The following is a 20803-nucleotide window of genomic DNA, read 5'->3' as shown; positions in this document are numbered from 1 at the left end:
ACATTTAGTTATGTGATATACAGAAAGGAAATAATTAGTCTAACTTTGATCTGCCCTTGAAATTGCGCTGTGCTTTTAAACCACTGTAGAAGAACAACAGTAAGTTTGTTTCTGCTCTCCTCAGCAACAAAGCACAGAGTAAACCTAAAAGCACTGCAAATTAGTGTATCATGATAGCCTAAAGAGCCACTTTTTAACAAATGAGTTGTAGATGGAAACTTTTCTTTCCAGCATGGAGATACTGCAGATAGGGCAGCGGTGTGCCAGGAGCTCCTGAACTGTGAAATCAGAGGAGAGACCATTGGATCATCGCTTCTGAGCACCTGCGTGGGTGCCTGATTCATCTCACCCCCTTACTTTCATCTTAATTTATTTCTCCACTTCTTAGCATTGAAGCTTATTTTGTTGGTGATTCTTTTCTCTTTTTTTCCTCCCTTCTTTTTTCATCTTTGTATTCTGCTTGGCATTGCATGAGCAAATTGTTAAAGCTTCCCTGCTCCAAGGAGCTCTGGGAAGAAAAAAAAATCTGCCAGAAGTTATTTGAAATGGGCTGTGAAATTTGCAAACTGTTACAGGAAAAGCAGGTATAGTTTTCTGTTTCTGATCCTCATAACCTATAAACAAAGCAAAATTTGGGTGATAGAACAAAAATGCAACACCTGTAAGATTTTTTTTCCAGTTGCTGGTGATGAAGGAGAGACTTGGGTCCAGCCTGTGGGCACAGAATTTGAACTGTGTGTCCATCTAATAAATTTACTTATAGTTAGTCTTTTTTGGTTTTTTAAACCTTCACTTATTTCCTAGCGTGTGTTGTTTTTTCAGACACCAAAACTATTAAAAATTAGGTAATAGGACAATAAGAAACAGCTTTATTTCAGGTAGTGTCTGGACCTTGTTTTTACAGTTTCTTCCCCTGCTCAGAAAAACAGAAAATAGAAAGAATCTGGAATACAGAAATACAATGCCAATTTCTTCTTCTAATCCCCTTCGTCTGCTGTGCATTTACTGCATGTGGCTTCATAGGGGATTGTCCCAGTGCAACAGAAAACTGTCTTGGTGATTCAGTAAAAGGCCCCCTACACTGATCCATGGGAAAGACTATTTGTGTCAAAGTCCTAAAAAGGCTTTCCTTGGAGCGGCTTTTTTTTTTTTTCACTTTTTTGGGGTTTTTTTAAAATTTTTTTTGGCTAGGCAGCTGTTGAGCTAAGAATACCCAGAATTTTTTGCAGTGGATGTGAACATCTTACGCCTTAATCTCACCTCCTTTTTCATAAGCAAGTCATCTTCTTTGTCATAGTTCCAGACCTCAGAATCCTAGAGCTGTCTTTTTTTAATTGCGCAGTGCTCAGGCGACTGAAGTTGTGATCCTTGACTGAAGGATCTTTATGTGGAAAATGAATGAATGGTGAAAATGCACTAGTTTTACCAAAATGGTGTTTAACTGGCATGGGTTAAATGTGAAACCAAAGTCTCTGTAGTGAGTCATAATTAAAGATTCCACTCTATAGTTTGTACTATTTTTATTTGATTATCTATTATTCCTGTGTGATATTTTCCCATCCAGTGCAAATACTTTTGTTCCTTTTATCTGTTAACTGTTTTTCTGCCCTAAGCCACTGTGTATTGCTCCTTTAAGATGACATCTCCTGTGCTGTACCCCAGAGCTAGATGTAGTAGTATATAAAAGTGTCTTAACACACTTCACACTATCACAGTGCTAAATTATTTAAGTTTTTCAAAAGGCATTTAGGCTTTTGCTGAAAAAGGATTCAAATGTGTACAGCAGTGGTGGTTATTACTCAATATATGTTTGTCCAGAAATGCATATGAAAGGTAGAGATGTTAATTTTAGTTTCACTGAGTCTCCCTGGCTGGAAACTGAATGTAAATCTGAGTATGTATCTCTCTCTTGTGTTTTGCCTCTAGCAGCTTTTAGAATCACAAATGCACATTTTTAATGACTAAATGTAACATTAACAGAGACCCATTCTGCCCCAGTTGTTTCAGCCGAGAATGGACTTGCTAGAGACTGCTTTTAAGTAGCCTCATCTATGTAATCAAGGTTTCCCCCTTCACCCTGGAAAAAAAATTAAAAAGCAGAGAAAATAAGATTATTCATTTCTGTTCAAGCTTCAGAGTGGCAGCTGGGATGCAAAGTAAGAGGTCATGGTTATGGCTGCACCATAGACACTTTCCTCCAGAAGCTGTATTTTTGTTCAGGCGTACCAGAGGTGGCCAGGAGGTTGTGCAGTGCCCCTGGGGCTGGGATGCAGTGCTGGTGTCAGGCTGGGTAACCTGCTGCATTCTCTGGGCATGGGTGGAAAACACTGCCAGAGGTGGAATGCTTAAAGGATAAAGGAGTACCTTTAGGTTATATTTTCTTCCAGCTTTTAAATAAATCCCTGGGAATTAGGAGTGAAACAAAATATTTTGGAAAGCCACCTTAGCCTTTTTTCTGTGTTTTGCATTTCTAGACTCCCTGAAAATGGAGCACTGCTTTGCTGGATGTTGGGACTGACTGTGAGTGCAGGCTTGGCAGCTGTGTACATGCTCCTTGCAGCTGGCATTTGGAGCTGGCCCTAGATGATGGGATCAGTCTTGGGCTGAGGGACCTGGGGAATGAGCAGCTTTCCCATGTGAGGATGGTGGTCCAGCATCACTTTCCTCCCTCAACATGCTGCAGCAGGGAGATTGTGGCTTGCTTAGAGCAGGAGGATGCTTGATGTTATCCTGCCTGTACCTCCTGGCAATTTCTGCAGAGCTAGCCTATGGCATCTTGCTCCTGTGTGAGGAATGGGTGAATCTGAATCCTGTTGGACAGGGGTTTGAGGGAGTATATAAAGGGAAATGGAGCTTGGACATGTGGCATCAGCTCCTGGTACCTTCCCATTCCTTTCCCATTAACATGAAACTGGGGTTCATTCACCTTAAATGAAGTACTTAATGTACATGATTGAAAAAAAGGAAAAAGTACACTGCAAGGTTCACGAGAAAAAAAGGCAGAGAAGCTCTGGACTGACCCAAGGACAAGGGCGGTTCAGAAAGCCTTGCAGCCAGCTGGTGATGAAATAAAGCATGAGGGATCGTCCCTTCTTTATCCCAGCTGAGCCGGCAGGCTGGAAGGTTTTTCCTGGATGGCTGTCCTGCCAGCTCGCTGAAAGGAAAGATTTCCAGGGGTTCAGGGCTTTCAAGCTGCTGTATCTTCCGACTGGGCTGGTGTGGGGAAGGAAAGAGACCTTGGGAAAGAGGCAGCACTACAGCTTTTAAGGGTATGACCTTAAAGGAAGAGGAGTTGGAAAAGCCAAAGATAAAGACAGCCCAGAACATCCTTAGGGCTGCCAAGCCTAAAATTAGACGCAGGCTAGGCTTTGTTTTCCTTGCAGGCTCACATGACACATGCGTCTTCCCCCAGTTGGCCTACTCCGTGAGGACGGCGAGTGCTGACGCCAAGGAGCACTTGACTCCCTGGGAATAGGTTTCTTGTGACTTTGTGTAGTCCCCATCATCCCACAGTGGGAGCAGGTGGGCGACACGGCAGAGCTGCTGTCACGTGCGGGCACACGTGGTGACAGCAGCTATCCTGGGACTGCTGCTGTCGGCAGCCAAAGCGGTGCTGACTCCAGGGAGGGTCAAAATTATTGTTGGTGACCACATGAGGTATTAAGTGCAGCGTTGACGTTAGGAGTCCATGCACAGGACACAGCTCACCTAAGTGTCACTGAGGTGGTGGTTTAAAGAGTGGGCAGTGGATTGGGAACTGGCAGCAGAGGGATGCTGGATACATCCCACACGTGTGTTATAACCCTTCCCTTAAAGGCTGTCGCATACATTTTGGCAGGGCACCTCTGAACAGTTATGCCCAAAAGCTCTACTTCTGCCAGATGGAAAAAATCCCCAACAAATTGTTTGGGCAGGGCTTGGGTATTCAGGGTGAACCAGAACAACGCGTAAAGCTTACACTTGGGGCTGTACCAAAGATGTTGGATTCTCATGTCAGTGCATTAAAAGGGAGCAGTGTAACTGTATAGTCACTACTGTTTGAAATGGTGTATCTCTTAAGAAGACATGCTGTTAAACCAGACTTACTCTGTGAGCTCTAAAACAGGCTATCTTAATTTGATTCGGAATTCACTTAGCACTGTTGTGTTCACATTATGCAGCAGAAAAGCCTGTTAAGATATGTGCTTGCCAGGGAGTCCTGCGACTGAGCAAGAGCCTTTCTGATCCCTTTGCCAGGTTGTTACCAACTCTGCATGCAATTTGGGCAGTTTTGGAGTGTACAAGTATAGGTAAATCAGACTGCAGCAGTACTTTTGGCATCTCTGCTAGCTGCTGTACAAGGGACTGATTAGCCCAGGACATTTCAAGAATGCAGATTTTCTTTTTTAGTTTGCTTCTGCCTGCCTGTCCTGTTTTGTCCAGCTGCTTAGGAAAAGCAGCGGTTTTCCAGCTGCCTTCTTTAATCCCTTTTGACTGGGCTGGAATTCTAGCCAAGCAGTACCTACATAACAAGAGGGGAGAGGCCCTGAGTATAATGCTGTACTAAGGGTTTTACACTCGTCTCCTCGCTTGCTGCATAGCCAGGATAAGTCCTAGCCATTTCTCCAAATCCCTGTGAGTTTTTCTTCAAAATGAAGTGATTAACTCCTTCTGTAAACTTCCCCTTGTCTAGGGCATCCAGGCCTTGCGCTGAGCTTGACAGCATTCAAGATCTCCTGCCCACATAGACTATTAGGTTCTGCTTATCCTTCGTTTCCACTGCCTGGTGAAATATTAGATAACGGGGAAAGAGCTTATCTTACATGCGTCTGAACTGACAAATATGGCAGCCTTTCAGTAAAAAGGCTAATGCAGACGAGGCCTTTTTCCTGGCTGGAATAAGAATGAGGCCGGCGCTTGTCTTCTGCCGCTGACAACGGTCAGATGCATGCGGCATGATTTCCATAGCATCCAGACAGTCGGAGCACCTAATATCTACCTGTCTAGTCAATACATCAGCTTTGCTGGAGCGGGGAGCTGAAGTTTGTCATTGAGGCGGGTTTCTAATGCAGCACGAATGGATCTTTCAGCTGTACTCCAGGGTAAACATTGTAAGCCGTGCAAATTTATTTACCGGCGCTGACAAATAACTGTGTCAGTCACTTTTGTTTTCTCCCCGAAATAAGATATGCTTTATAAATGTCCTTATGGATTTAATTTTTGCAGCTTTGTGCATGGGGGAGGGGGACTTCTTGCTGTTTGAACAGATTAATATTAGTGTTTGTTTCCCTATGTGTTTCTGCACATTAAAAATTGGACTGTGTTTGGAATCAATAATCTTAAAGGTCTTTTCCAGCCTAAATGATTCTATGATACAAATAACCTTCAGATGGACCCATTTCAGGATTTAACAGTTTTATGGTAACAGCTGGGAAACACTCTCCTGATAACAATGTTGAGGGGAGTTTGGCTTAACAGCACAGCTGAGAAACTTTGCTTTGCTGTGCCAGGGCTACCTGGAGGGGCAAGAGGCGCAGGAAGGAAGAGGCTGCTTTGCACACAGGGTGCTGAGCAAGGCCTGCTACTCATTTCAGAAGTTTCTTGGCTCATCTGAGGCATAGGGCTGTGCTTGAAATTTAACACTTCCATTTTGAGAAAGAATACTCACTGTTACAATGTGGCATATTTCTGCATTGCATTCATACAGATATTTTTGGAAATTGTTTTCCCAGCTGTAAATTCTAAACTGTACATTCGCTGTTGAATTCTAAGCCACCAGCTAAACCCCAAAGTGTCTGACAGCCCAAAAAGCTGGGGATCTAGTGGGAGAAACTGCTGTCCTTTTTAGAAAAGAGAGAATAGAAGTTTCTGGGTGGCTTTCTGCAGTATGGTGAAACACAAGTGTGCTCTGCATGGAGGAACTGGAAAGAGTTGTTAGTTGGGCAAGCCAGACACACCTAGACAGCATCCTGAGCTGCTGCCAATCCACATGAGGGGTTTGGATCTCTTCCAGGCTTTGTTCCTGAAAATAAATTGTTCAAGATGGGAAACCCTGAGGATTGCATTGACCAGTGAGCCATGCCTCTGGGTGTGAGCTTTAAGGGAGAGAACTCAGGTTTCACATTTGGGCTAGAGGCTCACCGAGAAAAAGCTGCAATCAAACTTTAGCCTGCATTTCATTTGTTTGCAAGAGATGATCTACACTTTTTTTTGCGTGCGTGTTCTTCCTTATAAATGGGATTTATTTTGGCCTCAGAAATTTGAGAAAGGGTTTTGATCTGATTATTTTGTTTAGCTGTTGTTTTGTATCCACAATTTATATAAAGAGATCACCTCTGTATCTATTCCAAAAGAGTAAAGAAATTAATTAACATGTGTAAACCATGCAGAATATGTAAGACAATGGGTATATGCTAACTATTATGTTATTTATTTAGTGCTTTGATAGCCATGTTGCAAAACAAATGAGGAGGTGGGGATGTCTTTTGGAACAGAATATGCTGCAGCGCCCGCCTTGATCTGCATTAGACATCTGCATTGTGAAGTACAAGTGATGCTCAAAGACGCACTGAGAAAACAAACGGGTTACAGAACTGTCGTGTTAGAAATGACAAAATGTGTAGGCAATGCAGAACCTAAAACTGCTTCAGTTTCAGGCAGGATGTTAAAGTATTAACTGAAGAAACAGCAGAATCTAGCAGAAAAGATAAAATACCAACATTTTGGAAACTGGGACTCAGTTCTTCAGGTTACAAAAATTCACTGTGCTAAAAAAAAGAGCAAAGTTATTTTGTTTTTTTAGCAGAAGACCAGACACTCAAAATTATGTGATTTAACACTGGGAACCCCAACTCTTACCTCTAATACTGGGAACCAAAACTCTTAACTCAAAGACTCTTAAACCCTCCCTTCCTCCCCACCCCCTCCCATTCCCCAAACCTCAAAAGCAAAAACACAAAAAACCCAAACCCCAAAGCCAAAAAGAAAAACCACCTTCCTGAAAAATTTTAGAGGTGTTCAGGTTTAAGTTGGCTTTGGGTAAGGCACTTGCAATGAACAAAAAGTTGTAGACTAAGCTTTCAGAGCAAGAAATATGAGAGGAAATAAAGAAAAAATTACCAGAGTCTTTTTAAATTCAAAATGTCTAAGCTGTTTCTGCCCAAAAAAGGATAGATTGAAGCTGAGAGCCAGTTTGGGTTGTATACAGATTCATGCTTCTTATATGCAGAACTGTGGATTGAGCAATTCCCTTCTTCCTGTGTTAGGTGTGTAAACCAGAACCAGATGCATTAACAGCAAGGTATTTGGTGTGTCTAAAAAAAATCCAGGATAAACCCTGGAAAGGGTGTGCCTTTTCTAATTCACTTAGTGAAACTGTGCTAATATGATGACATGCAGCTTTCAAGGCAGGAAATACGGCGGGTAAGGTATTGGCAGCACCTCAGCCTCACCATCCTGAGTGTCAGACAGCAATTTAGACTTTATCCATGACTTTATCCAAGACTCAGACTTTATCCATGAGCCATCAATGATCTCTCCCAGGAGACCCTTTTGAGTACCTACCACAGCCAGGGGACTGGATCCCTGAGGGCAGAAGTGCCTGGGAAGCTCTTGCTGCAGGGTGTAAACTTTATAAGGGAAGCAACTGCAAGTTTGTGCTGCACTTGGTTGAGACTAGAGAGAGCAGGAATGGTGTGGGATGTACGGGGAGTAAATACTGCCCTGCCTGAGGGCAGGGGCTGTGTGGCCAGGCCTGTGCCACATGTGTGGTCCTCGTGGTGTGGTGTGCCCAGGCATGGTGCACAGAGGAGAGGGCGCACAGACGCAGCCAGGTGTTGGTGAAGTCTGTGGGGGAGGCTGGGATGCCGAGTGCAGGTGGCCAGCACATGCCTCTGGTGTCAGACACATCCCAGACCCCGTGTGCTTGCTGGGTATGCGCCGTGCTGGCAAGCTGCACGCTCTCACGAGTCATTTGTCTGGGACTTATGAATGGCAAAAAGCCTGGTCTGAGCTGCTATGCAGATCAGGATGCCGGCATCCTGAAATCCCGGACAAATCCCCTTAGCGCTTTTGGTAAATCTGCAGCTGGGATTTAACGTTGTGACAGCACATCCTAAGTGTGGTAAAAATAGCCTGTCTCCCAGCAGTGCAAACCTGACTCGCACCTCTCAGTTAATGGGTGAGCAGTCAAGGCTGTTTCTGGAGTCGCTGCACGAACGCGTGAAGCGGAGCCGGTGGCAGGGGATCACAGAGCAGCGCTGTAAAACGCTTGCCTGGCTCAGGCCGATTCTCTGCAGCTTTGACTTAAAACTCAGCAGATCAGAAGTGTGGCAGAGACCCCTGATCCCAGAGTGGAAAGGATGATGGAGAGATCTCTCTGCCCTTTGCTTCTCCAGAAGGCTTTGTCAGCCCTGGGTTTGCCTGGAGGCAGGCCGGAAGGTGTGCTGTGTGGGCAGCATCCCCTCCTAGGCTGGGCACAAAGCTTAGCCCTCTCCCTGAAGGCTGCGTAAAAACTTGGATTCATCTGGTTTTAACCCTTTACCTTAATCCTAATGAAAAAACACATTTTATATTAAAAATTAGGGCTGCACCAAATGTGAAGCATCCATCATTTTGCTGCCCCAATGGGGTAACACGGAGAAGTGAGAGGGAGAGGATGTGTTTTTCCTGCTCTGAATGCACTCACAGGAGATCACGGTTTATCTGTGACCCTGAAAACAAGTCTCTTACTCTCAAAACTTCCTCTCCAACAAGTCAGTTTGCCCAGAAAGCCTTGCCCCACCCAAATGGGGTGTAGTGTTATCTCTTTAGTGGGCTGCACAAAAATGCTACCGGTGAGTCAGTACAATGTCGGATGTGCAGTTGTACAGAGTGGGAATACAGGATGAAGTAGTTTGCAATGCAGCCTCCCATCCAAAAATACCAGCCAACCAACTGTAAGATGCATTAGCTATCATTTCCCAGTGCATCTGGTAAGATTTCAAGGAAATTTTGGGTTTTTTTGCTGTCACACACAGGAAAATACCATTGCGGTCCCTTGGGACCAGCCTTTTGCTAACTGGGAAAGGCACCTGTTCACTTACCACTGGACAGATTTTGAAACTGCATCTTTGTGATTTTGATGCTCACATGTCATCTTCAAAAGCGGCTTGGCAGCCCAACTGACAAATGGCACTGGCAGTGGACAGCGTGTGAAGGCTGAGGTGAGTGAGGCCGTGCTCTGTGGAAGTGCTGCGTAGGTGCTGCTGTGGTACCAAGAAAGAGAAGAATGGAGAGGACAGGCAGGAAGAGCTGAAAGGACTTGCCTTAGGTCACTAACAGGTCTGTGACAGAGTTAAGGGGAGAAACTCAGTCTCAGTCTGATCTCACAGATAGAAGATTATGCATCTCCCTAAGCATCTATGCCATACTTTGTATGCAGTCTTGTATATTCTGCATACAGGGTCATTTTTCCTTTCTTGATACCTGAAGTCCTCCTATGAGACACTTCAAGTTTAATTATATCTTACCTGATCCAATATTATGTTAGGGCTACAGGGAACAAATGGATGGAGCAGCAGTGTTAGAAAACACCTCTCAACCATCACTGACACCCCAGCTCTGTCCTGGATTCTGTTCAGAGACATCCATCCCTCCGACTGCCTGGGCTCAGTAACATCACAGTAGAGTGGGACTCTGCTACTCTACGTATGAGCTAGCACTGCATGGCTGCTGGTTTTGCTCCTGGCTCTTAGCTTCCATCCTGAAATGACAGTGTAGTTTAAACTGCCTAAAAATACAGAAGTTAGCTTGCCCTTACACAGGGTACTCATGGTAAACGGTCAAGCTGCCTTGCTGTCACGTGTAGTGTCTCAGAAGTGGCTTGAGCTTGAAGATAACATTAATTCTGTTGAAAACAAGAATTCTGTCATTGCCTTGGGCGGGATTGGTCTCATTTTATGTAAAATATATGCAGATTTCAGGTTTGTATCGAGTTGCTAGGGTGCTGTCCATCAAGCAATGTTTGGAAATCATTTTTAGAAGCGATGCCAGTTTTGACATGCTGTTTTAATATTTTTCTGGCTGCAATAGGGCAAGACATAGAAATCTTATGTTGTCATCACACAGAGCTGCAAAACGTTCTTTTTATCTTTTTTTTTTTTTTTTTGCTTTCTCTCTCTTGCACTCTGTCATATGGAAACCAGATCAAGATTATAAAACTATTGCCCACAAACTGTGATCTTTCTTCTCTTTTGTGGTGAGAGCTGACAAGTCAGTGATGGCTTGGTGCTGTTGGTACTAGCTGTTCATGCCGCACTCATTTGTATGTATTGGGAAGTGCCGAACTTGGCGTTCTTCTCAGTTGGCACACAGGCTGGTGAAACGTCAGATTTTTAATTGTGATAAAGTTCACGAAAGAAAAAAATTATGGCAGATGTTTCCTTTTGTCAGAGTGAACTGAATCATTAAAATGTGATATGATGTACTATGAACAAGTCAATGTAAACACCATCCCTTCTGAACATGTCAGAAGACTGAAGAACTTAGACCATTCATGGTAATGTTAAAAACCATGTGGTCTGAATGCTGTATTACCAAGTTTTTCTCTTTAAATGCAGAGCATGAATCTTATGAATTTTTATTGCCTTTCTACAAAATGAAAAGATAACATATTCTGCTGTGGTAAAAATATCCTGGTAGCTTCTGCAGTGTGGTTGTCGTTTCGCTGGTGGTTTGCTCAGAGGTCTGCTTTTCACAAGTAGCAGTGAGGTATCCCATTCCCATTGAGTGCTGAGCTTGCTCGCTTAATTTCCTCTTTTCTAGAAGATGTATTTTTGGGAAGTCTTACTCCTTTTCCAGTCTGAAGGAAGTGACAAAAACGCTGCTGCTTGCTGAGGAATGCCTGTGATGATGCGTTAAAACTGGCTCCTGATAAGTGGTTATGGAAAAACTGCAGGAAGCATCTGACAACTGACATTCTCTGTGGACTTCTTCTCCTATTTCCTCCTCACATCTCTGCTTGAAGATTATTGTCCACACACTCACTTAGGCCATTAGTCAGAAAAGAAGTGCATTACAAACTTCCTGATACTTCCCCATGACCTGAGTACTTCTTATCTGCAATTGTTCTCATTCTTGCTGGCCTAAGAGATCTTGACTAGATTATGATTCTTATTCCCAGTGTTGTCCTTTCTCAAGATTTTGCCTTGAATTAAATTATTTTCTTAATGCTTCAGCTGCTGGAATCAAGCATGAATGAATATCTTAATTTTGACATAAAGGTCAAGGACACTCTGGAAAGATAAGATCTGGGTGGATCCCACAGGGATGTTTTCTGTCACTCTTCTGATTTCTGATTTGAAGGAACCTGACTTTACTGTTTTGGAATGCTGTGGATTGGGAATAGATTACTGTGCTATATCATAAAGAGAGTAAAAACAAGAGCAAATCCAAATCATTTTGTCCACCAAAAATCTCAATTCTCACCTCTTTTGAGGGTGCACTGCAATTGAGGTGACTGTGTTTTGCAGACACATGTAAATACTTGTACACAATGTGATCCATTACATTGATTTATTGGGGAAAAGTTGTGTTTCTGTGCATGGACATACACAAATTGTATGCCAGCCATGTATTTTATTTTAAGTGGGCTTGCAGAAGCCAGAAGTAATGAACTTAGCAATCTGATAACAGTTGTTAATGGCAGAGCCTCTGTAGCTCTTGCACCACCACGGCAACTCGTGGAAATGCAGTGTGCTTTTTCTAAACTGGCATAAGTTTTTACACCTCTCTTGCATCATAGGAGCTTAATCCATCGTGAAACCTCGTTAGAAGCTGCACCATTGTATCCTGAGGCAGATGTGAAATCTGTGTGAGTCACCGATCTGCCATCAAGCTGAAGGAAACTGAGTCTGTGGTTCTTAAGAAGGCCCCATTTGGGATGCATTTACACAGCTCCTTTTGTATAAATCATTAGTGCTATAAACTATCCATTCTTGTTAGGAGAAGAAATTTAACAATGCAAATAAAACAAAATACTGTGGCAGAGCAATTTTATGCTTGATTGTAATGTTTAATGGCATGTTCTCATAAAGAGATTTTTCCCATCCTTCAGACCTATCGTGTCTGTGACTCACTTGATTTCCGATGGTTTGAACATCCCTCATTTTATTCCTAGAGTTGTTTTCTCTAGAGCAATTTCTGTAAACGTGCTGCAGCATGGGGTTATCCAGGGTTAATTTCCCTTATGATTACACATCCAGACAGCATGTATGTAAATGCTGCAAGACAAATGATAAGAAAACTGCAGGATGAAAGAAAACAAATTCCTTTGTTTTGCATGTAGATTCATTTACCAGTACTGAAGTCTTTCCTTTGCTCACTTTTAAATGTTAACACTAGCTTATATTGGCATTGTAGTTCTTTAAAAGCATTATTTTTATGTCATCCCTGACCTCAAATTTTGCATTCTGTTGATTTCCTTTGTTCCCCATATGTCTTCAGATACTTTTTCCAGGTTCTCTCTATATCCTTTACCTTCAGGTGCAAGACAGCACCATCAGTGAAGCAGAGCTTTGTACCTCTAAACCAGCTGATTATATTCATGTCAGAAATAAATACAGCTCTTCACATTCTACTTGTATTTTTAGTACTGTATTGTAATCCTGGTTCTGCTTTCCCTTCTTATCTCTGTTCTGTCTTGCCCTGAGATTATATTTTTTTAGACCAGGGTTGCTGGGTTTTCTTGTGATGTTTCTGCACTGTCCAGCTTTTTGACGTCTTTGCATACACCTTAGTCAGAAAGTACTAAAATGTTTGATAGTCTGTTAACCTGCAGTCGAGTACCCCTTGTTTTCTTTTCCGGGCTGCCAGGGAGTTTGCTGGCAATTGAGATTTATGGAGCGAATAATCCACCTGGCAGGAGACTCTCTGTAACTGAAGTATGTTCTTTAGTGGAAGAATGAACGTTCTTTGTGTGTCTAAAATACCACTAATAGCTTATTTAGCAACCTATACTTCTGCAACAGGGCTTTCAGTTTTGTGTTGGAGGTGGATTTTTGCATGTGCTTAATTCTAGCATCCATGCTAATTCTATCCCTTATTTAACTTTCATCCATTCCTATGGCAGGATAATGCATGATGTGATCTCCCAGCTTTTTAATGTGGTGCTTAGTGCATTTCTTCTAGCTCCTGCTTGAACAGAAAAAAATATTAATAATGAGGGATGATTCTTTCCTGTACTTGCTGGGAATTGCCTGGAAACCACAGGGAGTTTAGGCAGGGTAGTCATGCTGCAAACCAGAGACTCCACAGAATCCAGTTCCAGGTACTAACTGCAAGTACTGCTGGGAGAGCTCTGAATAATAACAGAATTTTTAAAATCCCAAACAAACAATATTGTTATCCTTTCTTGCCTTTTCTCTTACTTAAATAGCTCATTTTTACACTTAGTCGATTTGAGCTCAAAATGTGACAAAAGCTGTGGAATGTGATCAAAACTAAGGGTGGAAGGAGGTGCAGTATTTTCAGCACAGCTGATTTTGTTCACTAATTTTTGACAGAACTAAATGGAGGATTGAAGCAGCCAATGACTAAAACACATGGAAGCTACTGTATCACAATATTCACCCTAATGGTGGGAAATTTTTGTTCTCAGACACCCGGTGACTTTGTCCCCTTGGAGACGTTTTCCTGGTCTGAATAGTCCGGGTTGATTATCTTCCTCATATTTACAGCTGCCTTTCCCTGCCCAGAGCTTCTCATTCCTCAAGCATCAGAACCAGGAAATTCTGTACGTGTTTTGCAGCAGTGGCAGGGGAGCATCCAAGTTAGCAGCAGTGTGATCTGCAGGGTAAGCAGGGCCAGGGCATTATGCTCACTGTACCATTTAACCCTGCTGGAGCAGACAACTGTAAATTGCCTATGTCGAGCCAACATGTGAGGACTAATAGAACTGCAGTGGGGATAATTCATAAGTAGATTTTCTCACTCACCAGTGTAAACAGAGCCAGTGCTAGTCAGGTCTGAAACGGTGATTACTTTTAAATCAGCATGTTATAATTCAGTGTCCCTGACTGAACCCTCCTTCCAGCAGAGGAAAACAAACCACTGCATGCGTGGCCAGCACAGGGATCACTCAGGCTGTGCAACTAACTATGCATGTGAAGGACTGCCTGAATTTCCTAATCCTTCTTATTACTGCAGAGTAAAGAACAGCTTTAACAGGGAGTCAATTTAGAGTCCTTAAATACTGTCTTCTTCCCTCCACCAACTTTACTTCTTTTGGGCTGTGTTGCTAATCTCTCCACAGTGCTCCCATCTGCTTGTTCCTTGCACCTAATCACATTAAACACAACATAATACATCTGGATACATGTACTGGCAAATCGGTTACTGGAGTTCACTGCCAATGAGAAAAGCACTTTTTCTTTCCCTCGGTCAGTGCTGTTCCTCCATCTTTTTCTGACAAAATCTAGATTTAATCAGAAAGGTGAACATTTCCCCCAGGTGGAGGCAGTTTGAGAGGTGGGGGCATGGGGCATTCAGTGGGTGCATCTGCAGTTGCTTGAAGCCTTGAAGTTGCTTGGCAGTGCAGGGAGGGGGAAGCGCCTCTGCACACACACCCACTGTCCAGGCTCCCCAAGGGGCTGGCTGCAGGCAGGAGGAAAACACCCCCTTACTGTCCACTTTGAAGACTGTGGGTTTTCTCTTATTCTTCAAAGTATCACAACTGGCCAAGAACCTGCCCACAGTCAGTAATGTCTTTAGAGGATCAGAGAAAAAAAGGGAGAAGTAGCAGAAATGCAAAAGTCATATTGAGAAAGCAGTATCTGTGCAGTTTTGGTCACCAAAGCATGACTGTTTCTTTACACTTGAGATTAACATCTTTACTAGCAGTAAAATAAAAAATTCAGGTTTTGTTCTTGTGGGTTCCAAAATGAGTCTTTAGTTTTCTCAGTAATGATCTGAGGAGACAGATCAGTGAACATGTCCTTCATAAAATTTCACCTGTTACCAAGTTGAACTAGCCCTTGGTTTTATCATTAATATGCTTGACTTGTAATGGCCTGTGGAGAAGCATTATGACTCTGTGCCAGAACCTGCTTAAGGAGCTTCTACCCTGACGCCAGAGCAGCCGTCCTGCTCAGAGGTCATGGTGGAACCTGCTACTTGGAATTTTAGCAGGAAGCTGCTCCCCCATTCTTGTTGACAGAGAAGCTTATATGGGCTCTCTGGCACAGGGCTTGATTCACATTAAAAAGTTTGTGATAAATTCTTAATAAATAGGTGATGAGCCAAATATTGTTCTGAGGACGTTCTTGAGGATGCTTATCACAGAAGTCTGTAACCATTTTGCAGTCATTGTGCCTGCACTTGTACAATAATAGTTGGTGGGTATTGGACTAGAGAGTGAGTAAAGTGTGTGAGTTACCAGTCTGTGTGCTGAGTCCCCCGTCTTGCCAAAGCAATTATTTTATGTCATGGGTTAATGCTCGTCAGAAACTGAAGACTCTAAACATCTACAGTTCAATTGTATGAGTAAAGGACAAGCATTAATGCCAATATATTAGTTTGGTTTGTTTTCTGCTTTCTTTGTAGTCTTTAAACTGCACTCATCTGAAACCAGCTTCTCGTTTTAAACATGAGGTTGGGGAATGATGTATGTAGGTCAGTCTTTGGTCAGAAACTTTATCTTACAACGTCCTTGAAAACAAAGAGTTTGCAACAGGAAGGTAATTGGCCTCAGTAGCAGCTCTGTACACATTGAGTGGGTATGCCCACGCAACAGCCATGCTCAGAAGTCTGGTCTGTTGAATTAATTGTCTTTAAAGTACTTTAAGGACAATCAGATTGTAATTTTGAAGGCGCTTCACATCTGCTATCTGTACTGAATTACTTATCTCTGCTGGTAACAGTGCCGTACTTGGTTAATACTCCACTTGCACAAAAGCATTCTATTGACACATAATTTAAACTCATTCTGCTCTTCTAGGAACTCTCAAAGGATATTTATTTACAGTCCACAATCACTGTCCCCCAGCTTGACTGTTGTGTTTGGATTGAGGCCTTAGACCTTGCAGTATCAAGCTAAATGTCAACAACAGTTTAATAAATCCAGACAGTGGGGATAGCCTGTAACCAGGAGAGGGGCCCTGCTGTGTGCTGTGGATATATATAGCAGAATATGTCTCCCTAATATTTTTAAGCCCCTGGCTCTTCATAGTGCTAGCTTGATAGGTGACTGCAAGCAGGCCCACTCCTCTCTGCTTCTTTCCCCTCCTGGCTTTTGCTCTTTGACTTTGAGTTAGGGCATCTTTATATTTGAGGCTGGTGCCTGGGATTTCCAAACATGAGAGGCGTGGGCAGCACTGGGTCTGCCTCCATGGTCTGCCAGCGTGTCCTGGGGGCCTGTGCTGTGTGTGGGGGAGAGCAGTGCTGCTGTGAGCTGAGCTGAGGTGAGCCAGCCACAGCCTGCTGGAGAGGGGCATGGAGCCTCCCCAGTGCTGCAGCCATCTCCTCTGCTCTCAGGAGCTCCAAGGCCCTGGCCAAGTGTGGCCCAGAGGGTCAGCTCACTTTTCTTGACACTGGTCTCATTCAGTGCTTTGGGGATGCCACCATAATCCAGAGAAGTAATTAGGAATGGGAGGAGTCTTGGCCATGATGCTGAAGCCAGGATAAAGGAATATCCTGGGAATTGAAGGACAGGGTGCTGACAGTGCTTCCTAACATGTCAGAGACACTGTGGGACTGTGCTGCTCCTTTGCACAGTGGCAGCAGGGACAGCCCTGAGTCCCTGCTGCTGGCCTCCATCGTGTTGCTGAGTGCGAGTACAGGTGGGGAGCGGGATCAGGAACCCACCTGGCAGCGTTCCTCAGCCACAAGGGAGCCAGAAAGGCTGAGGCAGGCATAGGGGATTGGGGGGCCAGAGGGGTTGAGGGATGGGCACAGGGCTTCAGGGACAGGCACAGGGGTTCATTGACAGGCAGAGGAGTTTAGGGACAGGCACAAGGGTTCACTGGCAGGCACAGGGCTGCAGAGGAAGGCAGCACTCACTGCTGGGAGTGCTGGGAGCTGGGAGTTCTGCCAAAGAAAAACACATGCGGCTGAAGCCCGGTGTTCTTTCCCCTCTTTCTTTAGTTTTTTTTTTTTTTTTTTTTTGTTTTGTTTTGTTTTGTTTTTTTTTAACTTGAGGTTACAGGCATCGCTCCTTCTGATGGTTATGGTTTTATGGTATAGCGCCGGGATGGGACTCCCTAGTATTTTACGCACACGCGGAGACACACACGACTGCCCGTGAAACTTGGGATAAGGAAGCGGGGGCCGCGCAGCTGGGATGATCCGGGGATCCCTCTGGCTGTCGGTGTGGCGCTGGGGCCGAGCTTTGGCTGCCGGCGCCCTTTGAAGGGCCCAGGGCCGCGAGCGCGTCGGGCCCCGCGCGGTCCCGTCTCGGCGGGGCGGGGCGGGGCGCGGGCACGTGCGCGGGGGCGGTGCGGGCGCGGCGCAGGCGCGGGCGGGCCGGGCAGGCGGCGGAGCCGGGGCGCCCCGAACGCGCCGGGCCGGGCCGGGCTTAAAGAGCGGCGGCGGCGCGGGTCAGGTACGGACCTTCCTGCATCCCTCCTTCCCTCCCTGTCTGCGCTCCGCGCCTCCCCGCGGGGCTCGCCCACCAGCGGGGCAGCGCCTTTCCGTTCCTTTTGTTCTCGCCGGTCGACTGTTTTTTAATATTTTTTTTCTTTTTGTTGTTGTGGTTTGGGATTTTCGATTTTTTTTTTTTTTATTTTTTTTTTCTCGAACTCGTTTCGCCCCGGGCGCGGAGCCCGGCGGGACCCTGGTGTCCGTGCGTGCGCGCACACGCGCGGCCGGGGCACGGCGGGGCGGGAGCGGCCGGTGCCGGCCGTGCCCGCCCGCTCCGGCGGCAGCGGCGGCTGCGGGGCGGCAGCCGCGCTCCGAGCGCCGGGAGAGGCGCGGGCGGGAGGCTCCCTGGCAGCCCCCCTGAGCGTGCCCCCTCGCTGGATGGAGCCCGGGGCTGCCGGGGATGCGGTGCCCGCCGCGGGGGCTGGCGGAGCGGCTTGAGCCCCCCGCCCGGCGCAGGCGAGCATGTCCAGTGAGCGGCTTAACAGGACAGCGGTGAAGGATGCGCGGTTAAAAGACCTGTTGTTGGAAAGAGGTACCGGCGCCGAGGTCCGCAGGGGCAGCGACCGCGGGATGCGGCCCGGGGCACCGCAGCGCCCGGGAGCGCTCGCCGGCGGAGCTGCGGGATCCGTGTGCGGGGGGAGGCTCGCTCGGGGTGCCGGTCTGGTGTGGTCGCTGCTAGGGCTGTAAATTGTGTCTCTCTTTTCGAGCTCTTCTGAGAAGGTAATTTGATTCACCGTGTTGCTTTTTCCGTGTTGGGCGTTTACCCTGGAACGTTGTGTTTGGTTTTAGGTTTTTTTCCGCTGGAGAATTTTTATTAGAAATGCAGTTTCTTGCGCGTTAAGAAACCGATGTATGTGAGTGTCACAGGCTCAGGGTCGTAAAACCAAAGCATTTCTCTTCCTGAAGCTTTGCCCGGTTTCTTTCCCGGTCAATTTACGGGAAAAGTGGGGAGGAGGAGATGCCTGTCGGGAAGGCGGTGGCCCTGCGCGCCTGGCAGGTGTCGGGCAGGGGACGTGCTGGGGGCCGCGATGACCCAGCGCCTGTCAGCAGCCGCTAGGAACTATTTAAATGGCCTCGATCCGTGCCAGCAAATAGAGACTGCTGCTGCTGCTGCAGGCTGCCTTTGCTTTTTACCGCTGATAACCTAATGAGCAGCAGGAATGTCACTCAGGAGGAAGAAGCGATTTAAAATTATCGTTTTTCCCCGTGCTTTCCATTGAGGAAATCCTCTTGAACATCAGTAAGGTGTTCTGTTGCAGTTTGGTGTTGACAATGCAAACTGAATGTGGGAAATCCCATGTGCTCGCAGCTGTGTGCTGTGGTTTTTATTTTCTTTATTGTATAGCCATATTTTAATCAAGCATTTTTAAATGGTTCCCTCCTACGGGAAGTGCTCACAGACCAAATCACTCATCTCTAAGGGAGAAGTACTGTCCCTTGCCACTGAAATGCAGGGGTCTCGATAAATTTAGAAGACTGTGTCCTTGGCAGATAGAGAAGTAACATGTCATTCTAGTGATCTGTGCATTCTAGGAAAGCCCAAATAAACATTAGTTGTTTTGCATGTTGCCCTTTAGCAACAGTCTCCCATTTTCCAGTCTAAAGTGTGACATGGACCCAAAAAAAGTTTGTATAAAGAAAAAGAAACCCTTTAATATTTCAGTAACCACAGAATGTGAATTGCAGAAGTTGTCATCTGTGTGAAGTCTGTGTTCTGTGTTTCTGAGCCAAGAAAAACCAAGACTTTTAACTTAACTGTGGTTTGGGTGGGTTTATTTTTTAATTAATTCTCTTCTTCCGCCTTTTTGATCTTCTGGTGCTGACATTGTGAGCTTCCAGTGACACAAGAGAGGGGAAAAAGAAAGATCGCTGCCCTGTGTGTGGGGTTGATAGCAAAAGCAGAGCACCAAGCACTGACTAACCAAATTCTTTGAAAACGCTGGTGGTCTTAATGATGAGTGGGAAGCACTTAACAGCGAGGAGTGATAAAGTGATAGACATATTTTTGCCCTTTACTCTTTCCTTAGCCTTAAGTAGGCTTAGTTACTCCTCAGGAGAGGATTGCAGACCCTCAGCACTTGGTGCTCCGGCTGTGCCTGCCGTGGCTGGTGACAGACAGCTGGAGCTTGGCACCAGCCCCTGCTGGACACCAGCACGCTTGTAGCTCCTGGAGTCTGATGTTTGTTTGCAAGAGATCCTAGAATAATGGAACAGCCTTGGGTTTCCTTTAGGTAAACTGCAGGTTCATCTTGGGGTTTATGTTTGAGTGGTGTTTTTGTAGCTCAGCTTCACAGTTGTGTTGTGTCAGCACAAGTGTTCTGCTGTCACACAGAAAGCTGAGTGTGGCTGCGAATTAAAGATGGTGGCAAAAGGGGCTTGTTTGCTCATACTTGTTCTTTTATTTTCATGTGGCATGTCTCTTTCCTCATTAACTTCTTAAAACAGATATTTAGTATCAGTTCCCCAAAGTTCATGTTTTTGCATCCAAAAAGTAATGCCCTTTTTGGAAAGTACTGAAACTGAGCAACTTGAGCTGCTTCTTTGCTTTTTCTACCAACCTAGCAACCAAAGACCTCCTCCCATTAAGTGGAGTTGTCTTTCAAGATGAGCATCCCCTGTGAGCAATGCAGTTTCCATAGAAATATCATCAACTAGGTAGCTGCAAAGGGCAATTTTTCCCCTTACATTGCTCATCCTTGCTGCTCCAGTGTAGCCAAAAGGGTGCAAGAGTGACTCATTTCTAAATATACTTAATATTTGTGGTATAGGCAGGGCTTCAGATAAGATGATGGGTTCTGGGAGTTCATTGTAATTGTATCTCTTGCAACAACCAGGGCCCTGGTTTCATTTTTATCCATGGTGGAACATCTCTTGTTTTAGAGTACCAGAGCTCTTTTTAGATTTTTACCTGACTGGGAAAGGCCTGGAAAAGTTAGCATTACATTCGTTGGAGAGAAGGTGGTAATTGAAAAAGACACCGCATGTAGATTCAATAGGCTTAAGGTTTTCCACTCTAGTTAAATAGCTTTCATGCTCTTGACTTGATAAAAAAATTAAGGTTAGTGTACTAAATAATCAGTGTCCTGATTCCTCTCAGGCTTTGAAGCTTATGAAGCCCTCTGGACTCTATTGGTACTACAGGTGGCTATTAAAATAGAGTGGGGTTTGTGTGTATGAGGTTCCTTTGGTTTTTTGTCCAGTGAAACTGTTT

The 20803-nt window shown here is 45.1% G+C and overlaps 1 protein-coding gene across 6 annotated transcripts in view; it reads left to right on the top strand.

Annotated features, from left to right (window-relative positions):
* Positions 1-20803, top strand: part of LDLRAD4 (low density lipoprotein receptor class A domain containing 4) — a 295155-nt gene that overhangs the window by 251735 nt on the left and 22617 nt on the right. For 2 of the 6 annotated variants that reach the window (XM_058800674.1, XM_058800673.1), the window contains exon 1: positions 17930-18124. The exons of 2 other annotated variants lie outside the window; for them this stretch is intronic. In XM_058800674.1, the coding sequence (XP_058656657.1) occupies positions 18055-18124 (70 nt within the window). In that variant the 5' untranslated portion in view covers positions 17930-18054. Of the gene's footprint in view, positions 1-17476; positions 17555-17929; positions 18313-20803 lie in introns of those variants that run through there. 2 more of the 6 variants (XM_058800675.1, XM_058800676.1) reach the window with 2 other exon arrangements.

The sequence above is a fragment of the Ammospiza caudacuta genome, chromosome 1 (assembly GCF_027887145.1).
Source record: "Ammospiza caudacuta isolate bAmmCau1 chromosome 1, bAmmCau1.pri, whole genome shotgun sequence".
Classification (NCBI taxonomy): Eukaryota; Metazoa; Chordata; class Aves; order Passeriformes; family Passerellidae; genus Ammospiza; species Ammospiza caudacuta.
The sequence above is the reverse complement of the archived record's forward strand: the minus strand, read 5'-3'. Positions and strand labels throughout refer to the sequence as shown.